At 45.4% G+C, this 26,111-nt stretch overlaps 2 protein-coding genes across 3 annotated transcripts in view; both read right to left on the bottom strand.

The window, feature by feature from the left end:
• Positions 1 to 1,311: 1,311 nt before the first annotated feature.
• On the bottom strand, positions 1,312 to 8,226 carry LOC311161054 (sterile alpha motif domain-containing protein 9-like). The gene is made up of 3 exons (XM_084218324.1): positions 8,144 to 8,226; positions 7,321 to 7,767; positions 1,312 to 6,822 (listed from the first exon to the last, which is right to left on the bottom strand). The coding sequence occupies exons 2-3, from the start codon at positions 7,322 to 7,324 to the stop codon at positions 2,168 to 2,170; spliced, it is 4,659 nt and encodes a 1,552-aa protein (XP_084074450.1). The 5' UTR covers positions 7,325 to 7,767; positions 8,144 to 8,226; the 3' UTR covers positions 1,312 to 2,167.
• Positions 8,227 to 14,124: 5,898 nt separating this feature from the next.
• ERN1 (endoplasmic reticulum to nucleus signaling 1) overlaps positions 14,125 to 26,111 on the bottom strand; it is a 32,823-nt gene continuing 20,836 nt past the window's right edge. Inside the window, exons 7-22 of one of the 2 annotated variants that reach the window (XM_084218684.1) lie at positions 25,673 to 25,774; positions 25,007 to 25,268; positions 24,326 to 24,404; positions 23,455 to 23,617; positions 22,525 to 22,643; positions 22,008 to 22,199; positions 21,162 to 21,417; positions 20,401 to 20,491; positions 19,891 to 20,080; positions 19,342 to 19,441; positions 18,721 to 18,920; positions 18,381 to 18,528; positions 17,827 to 17,954; positions 16,368 to 16,491; positions 16,058 to 16,125; positions 14,125 to 15,852 (exon numbers count right to left, since the gene is read on the bottom strand). In XM_084218684.1, the coding sequence (XP_084074810.1) occupies positions 15,646 to 15,852; positions 16,058 to 16,125; positions 16,368 to 16,491; positions 17,827 to 17,954; positions 18,381 to 18,528; positions 18,721 to 18,920; positions 19,342 to 19,441; positions 19,891 to 20,080; positions 20,401 to 20,491; positions 21,162 to 21,417; positions 22,008 to 22,199; positions 22,525 to 22,643; positions 23,455 to 23,617; positions 24,326 to 24,404; positions 25,007 to 25,268; positions 25,673 to 25,774 (2,429 nt within the window). In that variant the 3' untranslated portion in view covers positions 14,125 to 15,645. Of the gene's footprint in view, positions 15,853 to 16,057; positions 16,126 to 16,367; positions 16,492 to 17,826; positions 17,955 to 18,380; positions 18,529 to 18,720; positions 18,921 to 19,341; positions 19,442 to 19,890; positions 20,081 to 20,400; positions 20,492 to 21,161; positions 21,418 to 22,007; positions 22,200 to 22,524; positions 22,644 to 23,454; positions 23,618 to 24,325; positions 24,405 to 25,006; positions 25,269 to 25,672; positions 25,794 to 26,111 lie in introns of both variants that reach the window. The other variant, XM_084218685.1, reaches the window with a different exon arrangement.

Raw genomic sequence — 26,111 nt, 5'->3', positions numbered from 1 at the left:
GTTCTAAACCCTTTTTGAGCAGAGAGATGAGGTAGCTTGGGCAATGGCACCTCCTGTGTATGGGGTGAGAATGGATTACTGTGCTAGGCTGGTTGGGCTTATTTAGCTACCACTGTTCACTCAGAGGTTAGTTTCTGAGAAGTGGTAAAGGGAAGATAAATAGATATTTTTATGCTATGGCATGGACCAGTTGAAGGCATTTTGCATTGGCTATTTGTGACAAGGAGGAGGTGCAGTAGAGGACCCTTCAAAGGAACACTGGTGCTGTGCAGAAGTTCCTAATGGGCAGTTCCTTTCAGCTCCAGGAAGTAGGAGAAGCATTTGGGAACTGCTTTGTACTAAGAGCCAGTTAGAGCAAGGACAGCTGTGTGTTGCCTGGCAGGTTAAAGCCCTCCCAGTGTGAACATGACTGGTAGGAAGTAGGAAGGGTGGGTCTGTACCTGTTGCACTCTGAGCCTCAGCTGATTGATCTTGCCCTGTGGGACCCCAAGAGTGTCAGTTTACACATTTTCTCTAAAACTTGTTTTTGTCTTTTTTTGGTTTGGTTTCTGTTTCCTGTGGGGCTAGGGGGATTAAGAGTTTAAATCTAAACTTCTAACTTCTTAAAAGGTAAAAGTAGGCATATATGAGGAGCAGGACCCCTGTTTATACCTCAAAGACTCAAGCATGTGCAGTAGTGTGAGCTACAGGGCAAAGACTGCTGTCTGCAGAATCAAGTTGGGTGTGGGCAGGCAGTAAACAAATTACAAGATAGACCCTCCTGGCCAAGCTGGCTGTAATATTTCATCATGGTAACAGTTCCTTTTCAAAAACAAAGTCTCTGTTTCTGCCACAGTACTTGAGCAGGTTGTGTATGTGGTGAGCAGTCAGTGCTTTGCTTCTCAGTAAGTTTACATGTCAAGTTTCTGCTCTGGGTTGAAGTCATCCTAAATGCCCCAAGCTGGACTTGGGGAAGCTGCCTTTGCCCTGTTACCTTCTCAAATGTACTCCTTTCCCCTGCAGCAGGGCTGGGGAGCAGAGGGGGATTTCTCTGCCCCCTCCAGCTCTCTTCCTTCTTGTTTCTCCTACCTGAGGCCAGGCTTGGATTAGACAATAATCCTCCATCTTCTTCCTTCTGAATTCACCATGGCTTGTAGTTCATTTTATAGTTTTTGGCTGTGCCCAGATCTTTGCTGCAGTTGGAAAAGCAAATCATATCTAGCTACTGTTGGAAATACATCCTCAGGTAGGGTAATCAAGCTCACATAGAAATGGTAGTCCTTCATAAAAGATATTTATTCAAAATTAAAACAAGTTATATGACAGGGAGTTTTGGCAATTTTAGTCACAATATCATATCAAACAATGGGAAACTCCAAGAACACACATTTTTGTTATTAGAAGCTGAATGTGGCATCATTGTTACAAACACAGCCTCCTCTGCATTTTTCAAATCTTGGATGTATGCTCTAGACAAATTTCAGTTCTGTATTCTGTGGCATTGCTTGGTTCATAATGCAAAATAATTTCACCGACTGCAGGAATTGTTTGGACTCTGAACACATAACAGTGCTTACAACTAATCTTTTATGTCACCCATGACTCTGCTCACATCTCTCTCCACCCCACGCCAGGTTTAGATACTGTCTAGTAAGGTAATATTTACACAGAGAAGCAGTGTAGGATTATGCAGAATTTGAGAGCTGTTTTTTATCAGTCTAATCGTGAAGTCAGCTTTAAAATTGCTTCCATACTGACACTGGCTTTGCAGTCGGTAGTTATTTCATATGTGGTACATGTCAGCAATGTATGTGGTCTGAATTCATTTTTCTGTTGCGGATTCAGGAAGAAAAATGTAGTTAAACTGGACAAATTCTTTTACTGATCAATACTATGCAGAAATCAACTTAACCTAGTCTGTGGGGTAAGAAAAAACAGATCAGTTGTTGTCTTTGGTTTGAAATCTTGCTTTCTGTAACTCCAAAACTATCAATGGCTTGGCTCAAAGTTCACTCTACTCATAGTTTAAATTTTTTTTTAGTTATTTGGTTACTGTTGTAGTTGTTAATTCTGATGTTGCCTGGTAGTTACCCTGGAACAGTCCACTTTTAGTTTGAAATGTGAGACTGGACCCTTGCAGTGCTGTACCCTCTAAGAGCACACTGCATACAGTACTGTACTACATACCTTAGGTTCTTGTGATGGCTGGATCATTTTCAACCTCAATATTGAAAGCAACAAGACCATTAAATGAAAAGCCTAAATAAAAGGTCACATTTTCATTTCCAGCAGGCACAGATTCACGATGGAGTGGCAAGATATGGAGTTCCTTCCCGTGACCTCGAATAAATAAATTTCTGTCCTTGGACCAGCCAGAAACTCTTTTGAGATTGTCACGAATTATGGAAATATTCCATACGGTTCCATGCAGCCACTTCATTCTCCTCTCATCTAAGGATCCCACCATCAATTTGTCAATTTTAGTTTTGTGCACTATCTTACTTAAACCATAACCCTTTCCCAGAAAAAAATGGGTGTAGATTCTTTTCTTTCTGGTAGGAACATCTTTCCTTTTGATGTCATATAAGCGTTTCAGGGTTTGAAGGGCTGAAGTTAAAATTTCATCATTAATGGGATTAGGCTCTTTGTCTAATGCCTCATCTGGCCAGTACAGCAAGGTGAGCAGAAAATAGGCACTTGCTGGAAATTGTCTCTTTGCTTTGAAGAATCTTAGGCTGAGCTCACGAAGAGTTGGCAGTGGAAGGAGTTTGGCTGATCCTGGTGCTAAGCAGGCTAATGTGATGTGGCACAAAATAAAATTGATCAAATCATTGTCCTCCAACCTGTTCCTCAGTGGGTTTTCTGGATAGAAACTAAGGATCCTTTCTAGCTTTTCAGCTGACCTGTTCTCTTTCTTATCTGTTAAGAAAGACAGGATATTGGTGACATTGCCTCCACCATTCCCATAAATACTCATGTGTCTCATGAGCTGAGTGTCAGGACCATTGTTGCTGTCATCTACAAGTGATGTTGAGATGAAGAATTTAGCGTATACAGCTGCTTGCTTTCTCAGCCATTTTCTGGGATTATGAATTTGTTCTTCCTTATCATCATTTTCATCATCCTTCTCTTGGTTTTTATCTGTTTGGAAATAACTTAGTTCTTCTGAAATCCATTCCAGAGCATTGTACAGGTTCTGGCGCAAGCCTTTCAAGCGGGAATGAAGCCTTCCCCATGTTCTTTTTATGTCTTCAGGAATGTAATCTGTGGTGAGATATTTCACAAGCTCAGTATGTTCCCCCTCTGGACTTCTGTGGAATACAGGCAGTGTGGACAAAAATCGAAGAAGGCGACAACCTACTTCTACTTCTCCAAAATAGCCAGCGTTGTTCATACTTTCACGTTCTTCCTTTGCTGCCTGTTGTGCAGCCCTGAAACATTTCATAGCTTCAAGAGCCATCAATATTTTCTCAGTGATCCTTTCAGGAGTATCCTCCTCTGTCATTTTATCCACGGTGAAACTAAACCATCTCTTGTAGACTTGACCTTCTGTATCCAAAATAAAAGAATCAGTTGGCAAATGTGATTTTGCAACCTTTGCCCAGTATTTAGCATCCTCAAATTTTTCATTGCTGTAATTTAGTCTGGCAAGCTGCTGGGCAAAAAAAGGATCTTTTCCAAGGAGCTCATATGCAGCTTTTAAAACAGCAATGGCTTTTTCACAGTCTTCAGTTTCACAGACTTGTTCAATGAATGGGGAGAAGAGAGTGTCAGTATTGTCCCCCCTGCTTCTTTTACCACGTCGAATAAACAGATGTCTGATAAACCTTATAAATTCTTCTTGTCCAAATCTATTTTCAAAGAGCATCTTTTCCTGAAGAAGATTTGTTGCAAGTTGACTTAGTGATTGATTCCCTGAAAGCTGATGCAGAATTTCTTTTGCAACCAGGCAGTGTATTATCCGAATAGTTGAAATATAAGTGGTGCTTTCCCTTAGCTCAATAAAAATCATTCTTACTTGTTCACTCAAGTGATGTTTGAAATCGTATGCTCTTGCTTTACTCTCTGTATATGCCCCCAGCCCAAGAAAAGCCTCACAGTGTGACAGTGAAAGGTATGAATTTGGTACATAGCAGTTGAGCAGAGCAATGTAGCGCATCAAGCAGGTGTCACGAGAGGAAGGGTCGATGCCTTGCAGGATGTGCTCTACCATGTCTGACACATAAGTTTTATTGAACTCCTCACACATCAGCACAAACGTAAGTATGAATTCTGGCTCAGCATATTTCTGCTGCAGTTTCACAAGTTTGGTGTTAAACAGATTTTTCTCTGACTCTGTCAGTTTGTGAGTGACCGCAACTGTGTCCAGTGGCGAAGCCTTGCAAAGCCTTTCAGGGTCATTGTATCGTCTACAGCACATGAGGATGAAGTAAGGCCTGGAGGTATTAATTTTCCTGGTTGCTACAGCCTCTATTAACTCACTCTGGAGGTCATCAAAGTACTCGTCATCATAATCTTCGATCAGGAGCAGCACAGGAAAACAGTGAGTGATTTCCTTTTCTTCATAATCTCTAAGGGCGAGCACATGATTACAAACAGTTGAGGGTGAATATGAGGTCTTGATAACAGCACATCTAAAATGCTTTCTGCTTTTCCATAGAACTTGCCGTGCTATTGTGCTTCCACCACTCCCAGGATGGTGAAATATCTTTAGTTTAGCCACAGAATAATTGTGTCCACCTCCTCGTAAAATGCCATCCAGCAGTTTGCTTGCCTCTGCACATGCTTCACGTTCAATGATGTCCCCACAGAGTTTATTATCAGCAAGCCACAAGTTTTCCCACATGATTTTTCCCCCGCGGTAAAAATTTTGTTCTATTTCTTGTTTTTGTTTTTCAGTCCAAAGATTTAACTTGATATCGTCACATTGGTCAGCACAAAGGATTTCTAGGGAATACAGTTTCTCTTCTTCCCGCAAGGGAAGCGTACACACGCCTCCAGTGGAAGCTGGCAGGTGTCTGGGTTGGGCTGTAGAAGGCAGCATTGATTGGATGGTGGCATCTACGTGGCTGAGCTTCATACCCACAACACTGCATTGTTCTAGGGTCTCAATGCTGCAGGATTCCTGAGCTAGATTAGCCCACTTCCTGTAATTTTCTCTGGACTCTGCAATGCAGATAATGTACTCCATGCCATTCATCTCTGTATAGAATTCCTGAAAAGTGTCCACAAGTGGTTTCTGCACTGGTGACAGCAATAGAAAAAGCACAATGAAAGAGCGCTCTGGCAGGATTTCCTCACAGATACAAGTAATTACTTTCTTCAGGTATTTTTTTTTGGTTCTAATCCATGTATTTTCATCACAAGCTTTCTCATCGCCAAGGAAGTCACTGCGCCCATTGCAGAATATCCAGCTGGTCTGATCAAACAGTTTCTGAGAGGGAGAATTATCAGTCTTAATTTCTTTGAAAAAATCCTGTAAAAAATAAGAACTTGTTTCATGGTGCTCTTTGTATTTGCTGTACAGCCCTGACACATTAGAATGTTCATCAAAGTCAAAGACACAGAAAATGTTCAAGTGCATTAAAAAGTCGATGTTGTTCAGATTATCTTGTTCACATCTGTTTGTGACAAGGATGTACCGTAGGGAATCATCCATGTAGCTTTTGCCATCATTTAATAGAATTGATAACTTTCTCCCTAAATCTTGAGGTATTTCTGTTGGTACTTGTGTGCTGGAGAGCTCAGCTCTTTGTCTTTGAGCATCCCTGTCTGGCATGGCTTGAATGAAAGCAGTGAGGTTGCTGCGCTGCACAGGCTCAGACTTCGCTCCCAGTCTCTGGTAGAGAGCTGGTTCTTTGGTCAGGATCACCTTCTGACTGCTTTCATTGTATTTTGGCAAATAAACTTCAAAACAATTGTTCTTTACCAAGCTGAATGTCGGTTCAATGTCAACCTCCACTACAAATCTTTGTTCTAGAGAGTCTCTTGAAATCACTTCAACGAACACAGGTGGGTGAATACATTTCCTTGCAATTTCTTGTAAATTATTGCAGAAGCACTTTTCTATATAATCCAGTGCATCAACAAAATCTTCTCGGTTTTTGACCTTGATGCCAACGATCTGTCCGTGTTTCCAGCCCTTGTCCTCAACGCTGTCCATGACACCAAAATGGATGGTGCCATTTGTTCGAATGTTCATGCAGGCCGAAGCAAATCTTATCACTTCAGAGGCAAATTTTGATTGCAGCTGATGTTTGTTCAGTTCTGCAGCAATGTCACAGGATTTGTATTCATGGCAAGGAATGATTAAATCACTGACTCCTGATTCTGGAGCAAGAACTGTGTCCTTCACATACTTGAAATTGTTATCCTGACTTCTAAATGGCCGACAGTTTCTGATTTCTAAGACTTCATCAGCATGTTGAAGCTGGGATTTCTTGCTTCTTTTTTGCTTCTTGCCAGAAGTAGGAGCTGTGCTCTCACTGCTGGTGGTACCCACAGCACCAGAGCTGCCTCCACTTGCTGTGTCCTGAGCAGGGGCATTGCTGGCTCTGGCTGGCTGTGCATCCCTTCCCTCGGGCGTTTTGCTGCCAGAGTCCTCAGCTTGCTGTGCATTGTCCTGGAGCCGCAGAAGTTCATTTCTCTTGTGGATGAAAATCTGGATTTGGCCTTTCTTCATTCCTATGTCTTTGAGGAAAGATTCATCCAGTTCCATTAATGCTGGACCTGTCACTTCTTCTGCATGTAGTTTATCTACGTACTCCTTCTTGATTCCAGTAGATTCCAGCCAGCATTTGACATGGTTTTCAACCCATTCTCTCACAGGTAACGTTTTGTAATCTAGAAGGTAAAATCGTGTATTACTAATACAAAGTAATGTTTGTTTGGCCACACTGAATGTTAGATTCTTTTCTTTCTACCAGGCATAGTGAGAGAGCAGGTCTTAAATATGTCGCTTCTGATGACAAAGTATCCATAACCTTCATCAGAAGCAGTTCTGAATGGTGCAAGATTAGTAAAACAGCAAAGCAGGAAACTAGGAAGGAGACTTGGAAATGATCCTCAAAGGGAGTCAAGGAAATAACCCAAAATGTTTTTTGTGGGGAACAATAAGGTTTATGGGAATTGACAGAGCTGGATTCCCTAAACTGGTCAGGTTTGGGTAGATCATTTACCACTTGAGTCTGATTATTTTTTTCCTAAATGAGGACAGCATCAATACAAACCCCAAGATGATAGTTCTGATTAGTTCCCCACTAGAGAGAAATCCTTCAAATGCAGACATGAAAAAGCAAATTGCTACATATAAAGTAGAAATTTTCTGAAAGCAATACATACCCATTGTCTTTGGTGAAGGAAATCCTGCTGTTAATGAACAAAACCCTAGAGGGGAGAAAAAGTAAGTCTTCAGATTTACAGTTCATGTTCCTGTGATAGTTCAAGCTGACTTTAGTGTTCTGTTTTCTCAACTTCCTCCCCACCTTTTTGTCCAAGGTCATGTCTGTACCTCTAAAAGCCTGTTCTTGCCAGCTGTGCTGCTTCTGTGTGAAGGCAGCTGCTCCTGCCTCTGACACACACGTGGATGTGAACGAAATAGCGGGATGTTGTAGAGGTTTGTGCTGACAGCTGAGCCCAACAGTTCCTTCTTTTACATACTGGAGAAAAGGAAGCCCCTCACCACTGTATCCCCCAGGTTCTATCTCTTACTTTTTATTGCTTTTTCTCACTTTCCCTGCTTTTTGTTCCTTCAGACTTGCTTTCCCCCCGCCTCTTTTTTCATAGGTACTGTAGTAGTCAGGGCAAGGCGCCACGGAAGATCATGCAACGTAACGGAAAGCTAGGCATTCCTATCCCCCCAACTCCCTAAGATAAGAGATAAGCCAAAAGAATGTGATCCTCCCAGTTCCAGTAACTTTCCACTAACCTTAGTAAATCTCCACCCCTTACTAACCACAGAAGGTAATGTAAGACCCCTAGGTGACGTAGTGCAGACCCCCAAACCTATATAACCCCATGATATGAGACAATAAACGCCTTTTGACCGTCCGTCACATTGATGTCACACGTGTCATTGGCCCGGATGGTCCTGAGCAGGTTTGGACCACCGTGCCGCTCCATAGAACCAGGTCGCCTTGCCTTGAAACAAAAGGCAACAGGGTACACTCTCCCCACTCCTTCTCTTTTCCCACATCTTTTCTAGTGTTTACCAAAATTTCCAAGCAGTTCAGCTCACTGCCCAACCCAGCAGAAGCTTTCTGTATAGTGGGGTGTCCTGCCCTGAGTTGTGACATCCTTCCTGTGCCCAGCCTCCATTCCAGTGGTTCAGAGATGGGTAGGAGCACGGACAGCCTGTTCTTTACTGCAGGAGAAATGGGTTTGTTATGAATGAAGTTCTATATGTCTAATTTAATAAGCAACAAAATTGGATTTAGAAGCACTTTTGACTGAGCAGCAATTTTATATTAATGAATACAGTCAAGCATATTAAATATAATCAAGCATATACAGAGATTTGGAAGTGATTAATTAAGTGTGATTAAGGTTCGTATAAAGCAAAAGCAAAACCAACCAGGGTACGGGGAGGGTTTCTCACCCTGCCTCACACACAAAACAAAGGAATCCAAACCAAACTTATCTACTGCATGCTAATTCATATTCATCAATATTTGCCTGTAAATCTCCTCCTATCTTTGATTCTTGAAATCTGCCTCACTAACTGCACAGTGCAGGCTCCATTTGTTGCTAGGGGGTCTCCTGGCTCTGGTGGTCTTTTCAGAGGAAGGCTCCCCATCTTCCTCTCTGTCCCCTGAATGACCTTACAGGTTGCACATGCATATTAAGCTTTGTGTTATGTAAGTAATTATTATGTTCCAAATGAGCCTTATTATTTCATAGATAAAACCACTACTTTAGATTCCATATCTGAGATCATCCCAACTTTGCTCATCCCATGGCCAATTCTGCTTTGGGAATCGTCCCAACTTTGTTCATCCCAAGGCTGATTTTGTTTTGCGATCTTGCTTATCTCAATGCCTATATCCTGTTTTTCACATACAACATTTGCAAAGGCACCCATCTGCTTTGTAACACTAATCACATATATTTTATAGCAGTTATTTTCTAAAATATTGGTATAGTTACAATTTCATTAGCAAGAATCATATCCATTTTTCACAGGTTAAATGCACCTGGCTCAGTGTGACATTCACAGTCAGCAGTAACCACCCACAGCCTGGTCACCGGGGTCACAGTAAAACTTGCACTGTGGTGGTGCTGGTGTTTCTTCTCCTACTGTAGTGGGGAGGCTCAGCTCTGGTTCAGCCAGCTCGTGGTGCTACAGCAGTGCTGTCAGCAAGTGTCAAAGGAGCAGCCACCAGTGCAGCTGGTCCAGGTCTCCACAATATCTGCAGGTGTAATGGTGGTGACTGGGGGAAGGAGAAAACCTTGACAGGACAGGGGTTCAGCAGAAGGGGCTGCTTTGGGGAGATACCGCTCCGGGAGAACAGGCTATGCTGGAGAAAGCCAACAAGTGCACATTAACCCTTTCTGCATCCGGTCAGCCCTGTGGAAGCCTTGGCTGAGGCACAAACATGGCTGAGGCTCTGACAGGGGAGCCTGTTACGGTACTGCCCTGATGTGCTGTAGGTGTAAGGCATCCCTCAGAGTATGTGTAAACAGGCTGGTTATGAAAATGGTGGGAGACGGATTTCCACTGACACTTGGTGCAGCCTTCCCCGAGAAAGGGGGCTAAAAATGTCCCTGAAATACTGATCTTTCAGTGCCTTTGGCCACCTCCCAGGGCTGGGCTTGTGCTGTGGAATCCCGTCCCGCCCTTGTCTCTGTCGCCCGCAGTGACAGCTGACGTCAGGAAAGCGCTTCAAAACCAAGAGCCTTGCCGGGGAATCGAAACTGGAACGAATATTGAGTAGAGCTGGGCAAGGCTGGGGCAGCAGGGCTGGAGGGGGCCCGCGGGTCCCTGATCCCTCCTGGATCTATGTCATGGGTTGACCCTGGCACAGTGCCAGCGCCCCCATGAAAGGTGGATTTCCAAAATGGTTACCGTGAGATGTGACCCAGGAACAGAACAAAACAGGCTCCAACTTGGGAATGGAGGGAAAAAGACAACATTTTATTAATCTACAAGACACAAAAGGGAAAAGGAAAAAAAACCACACACAACAATCCACAATGGAATAGCTTCAAAAACACTTCTCCTCCCCCCCACCTCTCCAACAAGCAAATCCCCTCTAACACATCAATTCTCAGTCCAATATCCTCCTTCACACACGCTTTCCCCAGTTCATCAGGAGAGAGAAGTCTTCCTCTCACACCATGGGCCTCCCCAGGGAAAAAACACTGTAAAGTCTCCAGTGCTTCCATGTCACACACTGCAGCCGCCCGAAGAAAATCTGCAGTGGTGACCATTCTTCCTTCCATGTCCAGCGCTCTCACCACTGTCCATGGATCCAAACTGCTCCTTAGGTCCTTTTAAGAATGCTTTGCCCAGTTCCAAGAAGTGGCCACCGCTCACCATTTGGGACACCTGTCCCCCCCATATTATCTCCCCTGGGGCCTGGGGCTCTCAGGAACAGAGATCCTTCCCTGGAGGCAGAGGGCTCCACCACACCCTCCCCCTCAGTCTCTGTTCTTGCTGCTTCTCCTCGCGGCCTTGTCACTCCTGGCTTCCAGCCAACCGCCTCCCCCAAGGAGCAGTCTCTGTATTATCAGAAGAACTTGGTTTCGCCCGTGGCTGTGTAAGAGAAAAGTCCAGCCAAAGCCACTCCAATCATCTCCTCCACCTAGGGCACTCTCATCTGCAAACATTTCTTCACCTAGTCAAACTTCTTCTTTCCCATCCTCTTTCCCCTCTCACTCCTCAGCTGGGGAGGATCAGTGTTTTTACAGCTTCCGAAAACTCAACAAAAGGTTAAAAGCTCGGCCCAGTCTGCTGGCAGCTGGGCACCTGCCGCCCCCCCCACTTTCTCCTCCCGGCTGTGCTCCCAGCACAAGATAACAAATTTCCAGCCTGCACAGTCTCTATCACTCTCTCTCCCAGGGGGCTGCCCAAACCATCCCAGGACTCCTCCACCCCTGCACCTTGCTGGGGCTCCGGCCTCCCTTCTCAGGCCGCATGGCCTCCCCTCCCCCACCCAGACGCAGCTGGGCAGGGGAGAGGTCAGAGCAACTCACCGGCCGGACTCCAAAGAGGAAATCCTTCCTGAATCTTCTACTTTTAACCCCTGAGTGTGTTCTCGGAGGCGTACCCAAGTCCTCAGTGGCCACACTAAGTGCCAATTTCACATCTGGCCACTGATTGGTTTGACCATAACTTCCAAAAAAAAAATTTCACTTCCGGGTCAAACCATGACAATCCACCTCTCGCCTCCGAGAACACACATTTCACTCCAACATATTAACAAAACCACATTCAAGACATTTCTACTTACAACATTAACATACACCAAACCTCCATCCCTAAATTTTATAATCAATCTATTTACATGCTTTGCTCTTATTCCTTTTGATCCATCTCACAGTTTCCATCTTCTCCCTTACTTAAATCTCGATTTCCCGGTCAGGGAACCAATAATGTCATGGGTTGACCCTGGCACAGTGCCAGCGCCCCCATGAAAGGTGGATTTCCAAAATGGTTACCGTGAGATGTGACCCAGGAACAGAACAAAACAGGCTCCAACTTGGGAATGGAGGGAAAAAGACAACATTTTATTAATCTACAAGACACAAAAGGGAAAAGGAAAAAAAACCACACACAACAATCCACAATGGAATAGCTTCAAAAACACTTCTCCTCCCCCCCACCTCTCCAACAAGCAAATCCCCTCTAACACATCAATTCTCAGTCCAATATCCTCCTTCACACACGCTTTCCCCAGTTCATCAGGAGAGAGAAGTCTTCCTCTCGCACCATGGGCCTCCCCAGGGAAAAAACACTGTAAAGTCTCCAGTGCTTCCATGTCACACACTGCAGCCGCCCGAAGAAAATCTGCAGTGGTGACCATCTTCCTTCCATGTCCAGTGCTCTCACCACTGTCCATGGATCCAAACTGCTCCTTAGGTCCTTTTAAGAATGCTTTGCCCAGTTCCAAGAAGTGGCCGCCGCTCACCATTTGGGACACCTGTCCCCCCCATATTATCTCCCCTGGGGCCTGGGGCTCTCAGGAACAGAGATCCTTCCCTGGAGGCAGAGGGCTCCACCACACCCTCCCCCTCAGTCTCTGTTCTTGCTGCTTCTCCTCGCGGCCTTGTCACTCCTGGCTTCCAGCCAACCGCCTCCCCCAAGGAGCAGTCTCTGTATTATCAGAAGAACTTGGTTTCGCCCGTGGCTGTGTAAGAGAAAAGTCCAGCCAAAGCCACTCCAATCATCTCCTCCACCTAGGGCACTCTCATCTGCAAACATTTCTTCACCTAGTCAAACTTCTTCTTCTTTCCCATCCTCTTTCCCCTCTCACTCCTCAGCTGGGGAGGATCAGTGTTTTTACAGCTTCCGAAAACTCAACAAAAGGTTAAAAGCTCGGCCCAGTCTGCTGGCAGCTGGGCACCTTGCCCCCCCCACTTTCTCCTCCCGGCTGTGCTCCCAGCACAAGATAACAAATTTCCAGCCTGCACAGTCTCTATCACTCTCTCTCCCAGGGGGCTGCCCAAACCATCCCAGGACTCCTCCACCCCTGCACCTTGCTGGGGCTCCGGCCTCCCTTCTCAGGCCGCATGGCCTCCCCTCCCCCACCCAGACGCAGCTGGGCAGGGGAGAGGTCCAAGCAACTCACCGGCCGGACTCCAAAGAGGAAATCCTTCCTGAATCTTCTACTTTTAACCCCTGAGTGTGTTCTCGGAGGCGTACCCAAGTCCTCAGTGGCCACACTAAGTGCCAATTTCACATCTGGCCACTGATTGGTTTGACCATAACTTCCAAAAAAAAAAATTTCACTTCCGGGTCAAACCATGACAATCTAGGAGCATCGGGGTTTGTGCTCCGGGGGGCTCTGGGTACCCCGGGCTGCACGCGTGGGCACGGGGGATGCAGCTGCGGGGCAGAGCTGTCTGCGCCCCGCTCCCGCCTCTCCGAGCCGCTCGCACAGTCCCGCGGGCGCTGCCGAGAGCTCCCAGCCCCAGCCGTGGGGCGGCCGGGGCACAGAGCTGGGCGGGCAGCACTGGAGGGACAGCCTCACTTCTCGTTAAACCCGCTCCCTTTTCGTTAAACCCTGCTGAGAATGAGCTTACCTTGCAGAGCCCGCGGGTGGCCGAGTGTCCCCAGCGCGGTCTGCCCGCAGGGAAAGGCTTCCAGAGGAGCAAGGGAGGGAAGGTGCTCCAACACCTGTGGTGCCAGGCTCTGCACGGGCAGCACTGCGGGTGCTCTGCAGCTCCCGCGCGCCTCTTGAAAACTATTGCGGAAATAAAAAAGGGAAACCGCTTTAGACAAACAACCCTGGTGAGCCATTGAGTCCCCACCCCCTTCACAGCACCGCTGCTGCTGGTTGGTGCTGCTCATACAAGTCCAGCAGCCTTAGCCCCACCAAAACCAGGTGTCAGGATGGCTGTGGGATGCATTTATTCTTTGTTTTGTATTTTAAACTTTCAGATCCATCTCACTTCCCCCCCTCGATATGAGCTCCCTACTCACTCCAGGCTCCCTCAAGCAGTGGAGTGGTTGGCGAGAGGCTCCTCAGTGCCCCTGGGGCCCAGGAAGGCTGGGCTGCAGCAGAACTGTCTCAGTGGCTGTTTCCTGTAAAGCAACGTCATCAGCCACCAGCTCAGTTTCACCAAGACTATTTATTAGTGGGTAATTATTTATCACACAGCAGCACAAAGCCCTGCCAGTTTATCTCGCCTGTGCACCTGCCTCAGCCAGCAGGCGAGAGGGGGATGCTGCCTGGGGACTCTCAGAGTAACCCACGAGGCTCTTGGGCCTTCAGGGAGGCTCCCCCTGACCTGAACAACTCCTGCATCTGCTGTTGCCTCAGCAGGCAGGAAATGGTTTGAGCAGGCTCAGAAATGGGCTCATGTCCCTGCCCAAGGAAGGCAGGACCAGGCTGCTGCAGGCCTTGGCCCCTTCCCTGCTCAGCTCTGCCAGCACCAGACCTGCTGGGTTCCGTGGCCACACAATGGCACTAAAAGCTGTGGGGTTTTAATCTGAGTCTTTATTTAGTAGATTTATAAAAGACCTTTACATGAGAAATACAAAAATATGAAATAGACTTTGAATCTTTTTAGGTAAAATTACCATTATTTTTTCAAGCTTTAGAACATGTAACCTGTACAGTTTGGCATCTTAGGTAAATTGCTCTCACACATTGTAAAAGTAGGAAAAAAACATCCTATAAAGTATCTCCAGAAAAACAGCTGTACATACCCCATCATACATGGGGTATTACTAGCAATAATTTATTTAAGACACTTTCTGATTTCTCCTTTAATTAATTCCATTGAAAGATGCAGTATCACTTTCCTCTTCCAGTTGTTATCTGCTGATTAAATATAAATACAAAACTGATTAAGACTGATTTGGCATGCTTCATACTTGTACCACGTGGATTTGATACCACTTTGTAGTAAAAATTAAATAAATATAAATACATTAAATAAATATATTGTAAAAGAACACCCCAGTTACATTAGAATTCAGCATTTCTTCATCCTAGCACACGTGACACTTTGTCACAGCTTCAGGGCCAGTGTAAAGAAATACTGCACCTTTAACCACACAGGCTCCTGTGGATGGCATTACCAGCCCCCACACAGGAAATGGGGTTCTACAGCTCTGTGGCACCCCTTAAATGCTGCCCTGAATTCACTGCTCTGAACAGCTCTTGGTTCCTGTTTTTCCCAGGACTCATCTCCCCCCTGGCTCTGTGGCTGGGGCCTTTTCTTAGTCCTTGAGGGACATTTGCAGTTGATGAGTCACAGGCAGCTCCCAGCTGCCACTGGTGTTTGCTGCAGGTACTTGAGCAGATCTGTTCTCATACTGGGAGTTGAGGATTGTTCAACCTGTTCTGCAAATACTGCGTCATATTAAACAACAAGGCTTATTTTCAGAGTAGGAAAACCTTGAATTGATGTTTCAAGTCAGTATCTCTTTAAACTGTTTTTGCTCAAGTATAAGGGAGTAACTTTCCAGAGCAGTACTGGTTAAACAGAAATGGTACTTTCATACCATTTTTAGGATAATCATGAATGATTCCCTTTACAGTCACTGGGGTGTGCCTAATGTGGCAGCAGTGCAATGGCAGGTTCAGATAATTTGCTGCAACCAAAGGGCTCCTTTTGCACATCCCAGTCCCGAGTAATTATATGATTTCAATCACTGAATTTGATTTTTTTTTTTGTAGTAAAACACATCCGTTACAAAATCACATACAGTACAGGGATATTGGGTGATGGTTAAATCCAGCTTTTGCTCTTCATTTCCACAGTCTTGAAAATTGCCTTGGAGTCAGTAACTCCATCCCCAGGGTTCATCGCTTTACCACTCACGCCCTGAGCTCCACCATCTCCTGATCCAGCACAGCCACAGGTACAAGGCACTTTTTGGAAGCTTGGTTTCTTCAGAGAGAGAGAATTCAGCTCTTTGATCCCACTTTTCCCTGCTAAGGGTATGCCTGTGCTTGGAATGTTGGTCCCAAAGAAGAAAGTTCCATCCCTCTCCTCTCAAACCGTGTCTCCTGTGAGGCTCAGCTCTGCAGAGTCCTCAGCATAGTAATGCTGGAAGAGTCTTTCTTGGCAGCAGATGTGCATGGCGTGGTAGGTGTGCAGGAGCAGGCGAGGGAAACGAGCTGTGAAGTAACACACAAAATCATCTGGGATGGAGCCCAGGGTCTCCTGCACTTCGGGAGGCAGTTCCCTGTAATGGTGCTTCTGTGGAGGAAAACAGAAGAGGGAAAAGCTCAGACGGTTCATTCAGAAGCTTCTTGTAAACAGAGCTGTTGGTGTTCCTGGACACAGTAACCTCCTACTGGGCTCTTGTAAAGGAGCCCAGTGCCTAAATCAGGGTCTGATACAGGCTAGAACAACAGCAGCCAGAGGCAGGAACCCAGAGTGCACGAGGAAAAGGCTCCTTTACCTTATTTCTCATTGCCCTCAGAAGGTCCCGGACGGAGCCACCTTTATAGGATCTGAATTTTCGAAGATCTGCAAGAGAAACAGATTGTTTTGTGTGTTGTGATGAAGTTTTAGGTGCTGGGTTGTATGTCTGCAGCCACAGATCCTTGTAGGTGTGTTTCAGCACTAAACACGTACTTCCATTTGAAGAAACACTTTACTGGCAAGTAACAGTGATGTGCCAAAACTGAGACAGCGTTAGCCTTGCTTTCCTGTCCCAGCAAACCGGGAACAGCAGGTAATTCCCACTCTGTCCAAATGCTGTCCCTTACCTGTCTGAAGAGGAACAGTGATGTGCTCTCTCCAGTCCATTTTCACCACTTCTCTTCCACCTCTCTCTAACTGCTTGACTATTGGACCATCTAAAGATTCTTTCTCTATCCGGTCACTAACATCCTGGAAGAGACATTCAGATTACTTCTACTTTTATTTCTGTGGTAAATAGGTATGATTCGTGCTGACAAAATTGAAACAGTACTCAATATTGATACAGTAATTAATATTTGGAAGTAATAAAACAGTTAAAAGGTGTAAATGCCAAGAGAGAAAGGGAGAGGAGGGGTTCCACCCCCTCCCCCTTTTTCCTGCAGATGTTCCAAGCAGGAAGGAGCAAGAGATAAGGGTTACTAAAAATTACCAGAAAAGAAGGAAAATCTGGTTAGGTTTGAAGGATATGTTAATTATATGAGATTTATTGCTTCGGTGCTTGGATATGGTATTATGTTAGTTTTGGCTCACATTATACTAGCTTGGTGTGCATGTGTAACCCAAAGGTGAATTAAAGGACAACGAGGAAGAAGAGGGGCCTTCCTCCAGTACGGCCCCCGAAGAGCAGCGCCACCCCCTGGAAGAGTGGAGGAGCGTGCGCGGTTAAAGGTGGTGAGGGGGTGGAGGTGAAATTGGGATGAATCCACAATGGGAGGAGAAGACATCGACATATGGGATAAAAGGGGGAATTTGTGTTTGGCACGTTTGTACATGAGGTGGCAAAGGTCCAAGGACCCTGCACTCCGTACCCCCCGGTATTTTTGCTTATGAAATATTATTGGAACCAAATTATCCCTTATTTTTACCAAATTATATTGATAATATATCAAGTGTATTTGATTTTAGATATTTTAAGCTATTCAATTAAAATTGCTACTACTTTAAATTTTGTTTGGTTTTTTTCCTTGATGGGATAATTGGGCAAATAGAACATTTCCAAGTTTTTCCCAGTATTTTCAAATTGCTGCTTCTGGCCCATTACAGCCTGTCCTGGTAGTAAAGTTAGAATTCTACTTCACTCCATGATAGTGCTTGGGAATAGGATACAGAAGTTTCTGAGATTATTTGTTTCACTCTCTTCCAAAGCCTTTTTAGCACAGAGGAGAAGATAAGGCTGGAAAGGATCTCAAGCCCTCAGCCATCTCCCACCCCACATCAGGATTCAGTGGTTGTTCACTCCTGTTCTTGAAAACCCTCCTGGTCATGTTCTCTGTGGGTACTGCAGCTGCTAGAGGAGACCTCCTGCCACCAGCTGACCTTGGTAACATCAGCTCTGGCCCCCTCTGAAAGATCTGCCCTACGACTAAGCCAATTGCCTAGGAGCTCCACCCATGTTTTACACCTCACTGCCTCACTCCTCTCAGTAAGGCTGTGGATTCTGTGACCTCAGGCACAAAAGAGAGACTGAATTCAAGACCTGAAAAAGCCCTGAGAACCGAGAGGAGAGAAAAGGTCATCACAAACCTGAAAGAACTGGAGCTGTTTTTCTAGACTCCAAAAGAAGGGGTGTTTGAGCACACAGCTGGCAGATGGCCGTTTCTGAGGGTCCATGTTTATCATCTGCTCTATTAAATCACGAGCAACAATGTCTTCTGCAAGGAAGAGTGTGCAAGGAAATTTACTTCTTTTGTTTTATTCTCTCTACATTCTTAGGCTGCAGTAAAATGTAAAATTTTGTAATCTTATAATATTTTGGATTTCAGAAATTCATTATGGTCTCTATTTCCTCCTGTCCTGCTAGTGCAAGTGCTGTCCTCAACAGAAAGACTATCAAAGACTAAGAATATCAAAGTTCAGCTTTCTCTTCCTTTAAATACAGGAAATAACTTCACAGTCAAGACTACAGAGCTGCTCTGGGGTCCTAACTCCAAGAACTGTAGGCCCTTTACTTCAGAAGGACCTGAGGAGTACAGCTTTCCTCTCTGCCAGGCTGGGAGTAACTGTGGGCCTTGGTGCTGTCACTGGTGCTGGTGTTCAGCAGCCTGGGTGCTCAGGGAGCCCTGCAGTGCAGTCCTTACCGTGCCTCCCTGCCTCCAGAGCCTCCAGGCTGTATGCTCCCAGCAGGATGTTGGCTTGCCGCTGCAGGGACTTGCCAAAGGGATGGCCACCTTCAGACACCACGTAATAGAAGACACAGCCAGCTGAAAATATGTCCACGGTGTATGTCTGCAAAGAAACAGCCTTCTCTAGCACTGACATCTTTCCCCCTGAAAGCTCTGATTCTCACAGGGTGGTTATTTTGCATCTGAGAGCAGAAGGACATTTTCTGACTCACAGATTTGAGCTGCAAGGCAGCCTGGAGGCTCAGGCACCAGGTGCTGCCTGGTCCTGGGCAGCCTGGGCAGGGTGAGCACTTACAGGGTTCTCTTTGCAATCTTCACTCAGCATCTCTGGGGCGATCCAGCCTTCAGTGCCCGGCACGCCCGAGCGGCGGCTGAAGCTGTGCCTGCCCACTGCCAGCTTCTTGCACAGCCCAAAGTCTGAAATCATGGCCTTGACTTTCCCGTGAGCGTTGGGCATTGAGATGAGGATGTTGTGGGGCTTCAGGTCCCTGTGGACTGTCACAAACACTCACTTATCCACTCAGGCAGTCCCAACAATCTTTGTACATTTTTAAGTGGACCTTTCACAAGGCTGAACCACCATTCATGAAACCAAAGTCATAACTTCAAATGATTTTCATTGGTAATTTTTTTTTTAATTCCACCATGTTCTATATGACTCCTATCTAAAAACTTCAGCACTCTGCACCAACAGTAAGGACTTGCTTTAGTACTTCAGGGCTGCAGAATGTTGCAGGGACAAGGCCAGTATCAAATCAGAGAACCACAGAATGGTCTGGGTCCAAAGGGACCTCAAAGATCATCTCATTCCAACTCCCCTGCCATAGGCAGGGTCACCTTCCAATAGGCCAGATGAACAGTACCAGACCAGTTTACTTTACAGCTAAGAAAGTCCTGAAAGGAGAGGTGTTCTTACCAATATTCAGGGAGTGCAGGTAAGCCAGCCCAGACGTTGTCTGCTGCAGGAGAGTGATGGGTTGTAAGCCATGGTGGCTGAAGGCCTTCTGCTCAACATACTGCAACAGAAAATCAGGAGAGTCAGCCACAGCACTGCTTAGAATCTGCATAAATAATAACTCCATGCACTTCACCTCTAAAAGGTAAATGGATAAATTGTGCTAGCTGGTAGCACACAGCAAAGAGCTTTTTTTTGGCTGAGGGTGATGACCTCTAAAGTCTCATTCAGGGCTAGAATTCTGTATGGCACTGTGCTCCAGAAAGAAGAACAGTCTTCAAAGTCTGCATGGTAGGAGGGGGAGGATGACTAGAAGGGAGTCCTTCACAAGAAGTTAAAAATCAAAGGACAACAGCTTCTCTCCATAAATCAGTCCAGGGTTAGGGATGTCTTTCTAGGAGCATGGAATTGTCACAGAGGTGACAGTGGGAGTAAATGGGACATCCCCTGTGTCAGGCACTTGAGCAAGTTAAGCCTTGCAGGGAGAAGATGCTCAGGCCTGTGGCTCACCTCCTGCAGGGTGGCAGCGCACAGCTCGATGGCGATGTACTGGAACTGCCGGTCCCGCTCCGTGCAGAAGTAGCGGATCACGTTCGGGTGCTCGTCGGACTCGCGCAGCAGCTGCACCTCCCGGTCTGCGAAGCTGAAGCACTCGGGGAGGATCCTCTTCACTGCCACATCACGGTTGTCAAAGGAGCCCCTGCAGCCAGGGAGGGAAGGCACAACAACCCTTCACACTCTGGAGCCACAGCCTGCATAGAAAACCTGACAACAGAAGCCATGGCAAAGGCCGGTGAAAGCATTTCCTGTGCTGGAAACAGGTACCTTTGGCCAGTAAACACTTCTCAGGGAAGTAAAGTAGTTTTTGCTGGTGAAAAAAATGCATGAAAATATTCTAGACACATGCAAAAAGTTTCCTTTCTGTTCATAGTAGATGTGAGGACTTTTATAAAAAATCAAATTAAAAGGACCTAATTCAAACACAACATTGGTCTGTTTAATGCACACGTTCTTTTCTACCTGTAAACAATTGTCCCTTCAGCACCATGTCCCAATACATCTTTAGGGTTAAACGAAATCTTGCCAACGATCACTCGGTTTGCTTCTTCATCTGAACAAGAAAAGAAAAACAAGCACTGGTTTAGGATGGGGCAAGGCAGCCTTCTACAACTGCACAGACTTTGGGGCCAGTCTGTAAAAGGCTTTTAGCTCATGTTTAAATTTAACACGCATATGATCAAAAGAAATGAACATATCCACGTTGGTACTTACTCTGAGTAGGCAAAGAGTCTGTGGTGACCCAGTGAGCCAACATCAAGAATCAAAACACATTTACACACACCTTATGGCTCATGGCTGTGAGAAATGAGTGCTCTCAGCAGCCAAACTCTTTCTAAAAGGTGATGTTGCATTTAGGAAATGCTGGCTGACAGTAATGGAAGTGGGTTTAGTAGCCTTTGAAGGGACAATGAATGCACAGGAAGACCAGGCAGGATGGTTGTGCTGCCTAATCCCCATTTCTTGAATCCAATTAATCTTAATACATGTTTTTATTTAAATGAGTATCTCCCTGGAATGGCTGCAAGTGACAGGAACACACTGTCCTGGGCAGCACAAGCTGCTGTTACTGTAAAGCAACAATCCTGCTGTGGTGCAGGGCCCAGCCTGAATGGTTCTTTTCATCTTGCTGAGCTATGAAGTATCATCAATAACTATTCTACTGTACCATCACACAGACTGGGGAAATAGAAACACAATAAACCACACTGAGTCAACTTTACCTCCTTCTTCTTGCTCAGTGGAGAGGCAGCTCCCAACATCAGATGTGGAGATGTTGGAGTAGGCAGAGTGGTTTGAAGCTCTGGGGGACAGGTTTGGGGTGCTGGCAGCTGAGCTCTCCGTCCGGCCGTACGACGTGTCCAGGAAATCTGCCTCGGGCGGGAGCTCCCCCGGAGCACCAAAGGGCAGCTTCTGCTGCTGCAAGAGCTGGATCTTCTCTTCCAGCTGATGCTGCCTCTGCTGCTGCTGGTGGACACTCTGTGAGAAAGGACCTCAGTGAAGATTTGGCAGTCAGGTCACTCAAGGGAACTCTACAGCTACTGGGGAGCTACTCCTAAAAGGTGGGAGCCAAACTCTCCTGCCCTGTCCCTGCCAACCACACAGTCTGAGGAACGTTCACTCGCAATTTCTATTTCAGTCTGGACTTCCATTGCCAAGATGAGAAATCACATGGCTTGGTCAAAAAAGCTGTTACTAAGTTGACCAGGAGTCTTTAAACCACAGAAGGATAAAACCTGCAAAATCTTTGATTCAAAACCTGGAAAACCTGATGATGATTTCAGGTGAGGAAGAGAGGAGCAAAGCCAATAGTGCTGTGATCATATCCAAAAAGAGCAATACCTACAAAAACCACAACTGGTGGATGGAAAAGAAAACCTTTCTAGACCTGGCACATATGGCCAGAGAAATCTCTGTTAAGTCAAACTTGTGCCTTTGCTCCCCAGTGCACATCTGTGAAGAGGGGAATAACCCTGGAGTGAGTCACTAAGTCCTGTGTCATTTCTGGGCTCTACAACATTCCTGATGTCCCCAACACTCAGAAGCACATCAAGCCAGGTCAGCATTACCATTGGGTAGGTGATGATAAAAGCCACCCAGCCCACAAGCAGGAAAGTGCTGAGGATGATCGTGGCCATGTCCTTCAGCATGGAGTCCACCGGAGCCTCTGGCCGTGGGATGGGCCGAGCAGGAGTCTCCTCCATATCCTTTGGAGCAGCTGGAGGCCCTTCTGTTGAGGAACCTTCAACAATGTCAATGACCTGAGGCAAAGAAAGCCCTGTTAGCTCAGTATCTCTGTGGGTAATGAGGCATTCATAGCCAGCCTTTCTGCTACATCATTCTTAGTCATTTCTAAACCTACCAAAGTCAAAGTTTGCATGTGGGGAAAAAAACGCAGCAGAAAGCCTTAACTCTGAAACAAGGAATGACATTTCCTCATACCAGTGATTCTACATGCTAAGTACATGAACATCTGACTCAAAAAATGTGAAATAACTCCATGCATTTTCCTTCTGTATCCTTCCCCAACTTCCACTCCTTTATATTATTCTCCCATGCAGTAAGAGAATGATTCTCATCACAAACCTCTTCAATAGTGGCTTTCTCAGAGTCAGCTGGAATCACATTTTCAGGCCTCTTTGGTAAGTTGCTTGGGAATTTCTCCAGGATCTTTGTGGGAGCAGACAATGGTGTTTCATGGTGCCCTTTAAATAAAACACATTTGTTGAAACAGAAAGTTGTCCTTTCTTAGGAAAGATATCCTTGATTGCAGCATCTTTGCTGAAGAGTGAGACCATAACAAAACATAATGCTCATGTATAGAGCAAGAAAGAGAAAGGAGAGGGAAAATGGAGGGCAGAGGTCACTGAGAGCTGCAGAGGAACATGAACTGCTTCAGGGAACTGCCTGACATGTAGGGGAGGGTATTAGCAAGGAAAGGGACACGGGAAGAAAAAGATGGCACTTTAAAAAGCTGACAGTTGCACACTGTCCCTGCCCCAGAGCTCCTGTCACATACATCACTCAATTATCACCAGTCATCACTTAGAACTGAACCTCAGACTGTTCCTCATTTTTGAAGCAAAATTGTAAATGCACTGAAAAGTCAATTCCAAAATTCAGGGACTTGGGACACACAGGACAGGCTGACAATTAATAAACATCATCTTCAGCCTCTGTGTTTTAATCCATTTACAAAATGGAGAAAACATTACTGTTTGATCCATATGATGAGAATTAAGGTAACAGCATGCACAATAAAAAATCCAAATGGGCCCAAACACAGTATTTACAGTAAATAATAAATTACTATACCCCTCTCTGAGGGAGGGGACAAATAAGCAGTAAATCACTTTCCACACATGGAGCACTTCGCCTCATCACAGAATAAGACAGGAGCCTTGGGAAAAACAGAAGGCAGGTAGATATATAACACATTATTTTATATGTAAATTAAGATAAATTAGACACTATTACTATAATTCAGTAATTATGGCCAGGCAGGGCCTCCCACACCTATCAGCAGCCAGTCATTCCAGTAGTTGAGCTTGTGCTTTTCCTTCAGCCTGCCCGAAAACTTGACATCAGTGCTGGGTGTGATCACGCACTCGCCGTTGTCTTCAATGGTGACTCCTTCTGTTTTTGGACCCTCCAGCAAGGGAATGGCGCTGCCACGGGGCTGCAGAGAGATCAGTGTTACAATTACTGTTACTGTGACCTTAGAATATTGAAATAGGCAACTAAATTTAAAATCTGGAGGTCAAAATGGGTGGGCAAGCAAAGATTACTGGCAGCAAAGTCGCTGTGAGTAAACACGGCCATTATGCCCTCAGCAGCTGCTGCCACAGCCTTGGACGTTGGACCCTTTAGGGACATGCTGCCTGGGAGATGAGATTACTCTTTTTTTGTTTTCCCCTACAGTTAAGCAGGATCTGTAGCTCCTACCTGGCAGCCACAATGAGCAAAACAGAACTATGATGCTGTTTCCCACTCCTGTGGGAGTTACTTTGATGAACAAACCAGCAATTTTAACATGAACCACAAAGCACCAACAATAGCAGTAACCTCAGGTCTGCTCCTGCTGAGCCTGCCTGGCACAGTTCCTGGGGAGATGCAGTTACTGCTTTGCAGCATTGAAAATGATCCTGGAAGTATGGTCATGTATTCTATGACTGCTAATTGTTTCAGGAAACACTTAATTTGCTATGCATTTGTTGATAAAAATCTAAAACCCCTCAAATATCTGTAGATGTACAGTCTTCAGTGTTTTATTTTCTATTTTAATTTAATATCATTTTATGCACGATTCCATTTCAACCTTTCTTCCCAGCCCAGGAAAGCACTCATTTCAGAAGGGCCCTTTCCCAGCTGGCAGCTCCCCACTCACCACGACAGTGACTCCCTCGTGCACCATGGAGGGCGACGCGTACAAACTCGTGGAGTATTTCCCTACGTACAGGGTTGGGCTGCAGAAACACAGTCACTGTTAGCAGCAGGCAAATGGATGTGTCAACATCTCAGCTAAAACCTGGGCACCACAACCCTGCAGAACCAATGCAGGAGCTTCCCAAATCATCAGCATTTGTATCCTGAAAAGCCTTGATCTGTAAAATTATTTGAAATACTGCTTACTGTGAAGCTTTTTTTTAATTATGAAAGCATTGTCAGTTCATTAATCACAGCACCATCACTCATTTGACATAACTCATGTCCTATTTCTGCATTTTTCAATACATGGCATTTGCCAAAATGCTGTACACCATTTTTATACTGTGAAAGGCTTCACATTAGGAAAACCAATTTAATTCCTCATTGGGAGAAACTATTCAACACAGAACATCTGATAAAACTTAGGAATATACACTTCCTAAGTTTATACATTTTTTGGTTTGGTCTCTGACCTTACAGACTAAAAGATCAAATATAATAGAAAAGAACACCTGGAGAACTAGAAATGCTTTTATACATTCTTTTCACCATGTTGCAACTTGTAGCACAACCCTTAACTGTTCTGTTTAATGACAAAGCTGTCAAATGGGCAGTGAGAACAGCAGAATCTCAGGCTCACGTTAGTTTGCTCTTGGTCTCTGTTTCCTTTGGGAAGGGATATTTCCACTTGGTGATGTGTCCAACCTCCCCGGACATGAAGGTCAGGTAGCGCAGGGTCTCGATGCCCACGTTGGTGTGCAGGATTTTCCTCAGCCCCTCTCGCTGCCAGATGTAAAAGGCCACCACGGGCGACGCGTAATTCTGGATCCACAGCACGTCCCCGGACTCGCTGTCCACCGTCACCACCAGCCCGTCCCCGTTGGACACAAAGTGGGACATTTCTGCAATGCACAAACGTGTGGAGCTTACCTGGATTCTGTAGTTTCAACAATGCACAGGAACAGCTCTGGAGTGCAGTCACCACCACACCTTTCACTGCACAGCAGCTGAGCAGCAAAGCCTTGGCCAGAACTGGGCAGACACAAGTCCAGCTGCCATTCAAGAGCATCGCAAGCAGATTGTGCACCAGAGTTTCAGATTTGCTGCCTCTCCTGCGATTTCTCACTGATTTTAAGGAATCACACCTTCAAGAGTTGCACCCTGCTGCACTCAATTTACCTGAAGCTACCTAACAGGCTTTAGATATTGCAGTATGTGATAGTACTGCATTGCACAAAAAAATCAGAATATTTTTGCTTCTATACAAAACTCCATTGCAGGAGGGAGACAGCAATTAAATTCTTACTGTATTTTATATCTTCATCAGGCAAAGTAGCTGCATAATCAAAATAGGTGGCATTCCATCGCAGCTCCTTCTTTTTGGTGTCATACATTGTGATCGTGTACTCTGTTAAAAGATATACAGTCTGTGAAGCAAAAAAACCTATGAGAGAATAGAATCAATCTTCTCAAATCTGAGACACTCCTCCAACACCACACAGCACTCACTGCTGTCAGCATTTCCTTTTTTCCCAACACTATCCCACTTAAAGGGACACATTGACAGAGAGGTTAAAGAACAAGCCTGTAACACTTATTCCTGTTTCTAGTCAGCACCTCCATGGTGTTGTTTTAACTTTACCAGATATTTTGCACACTGCACTTGTGATGTCAGTGGATCTGCTCTATTTCCATCTTCTTTAAGCAGTTTTTTAAAAGCTGTTTGTTACAGAACAAACAGATCA

Source organism: Fringilla coelebs (assembly GCF_963513975.1).
Source record: "Fringilla coelebs genome assembly, chromosome: 19".
Lineage (NCBI taxonomy): Eukaryota > Metazoa > Chordata > Aves > Passeriformes > Fringillidae > Fringilla > Fringilla coelebs.
Note: the sequence above shows the minus strand (reverse complement) of the source record. Positions and strands in the feature narration are given on the sequence as shown.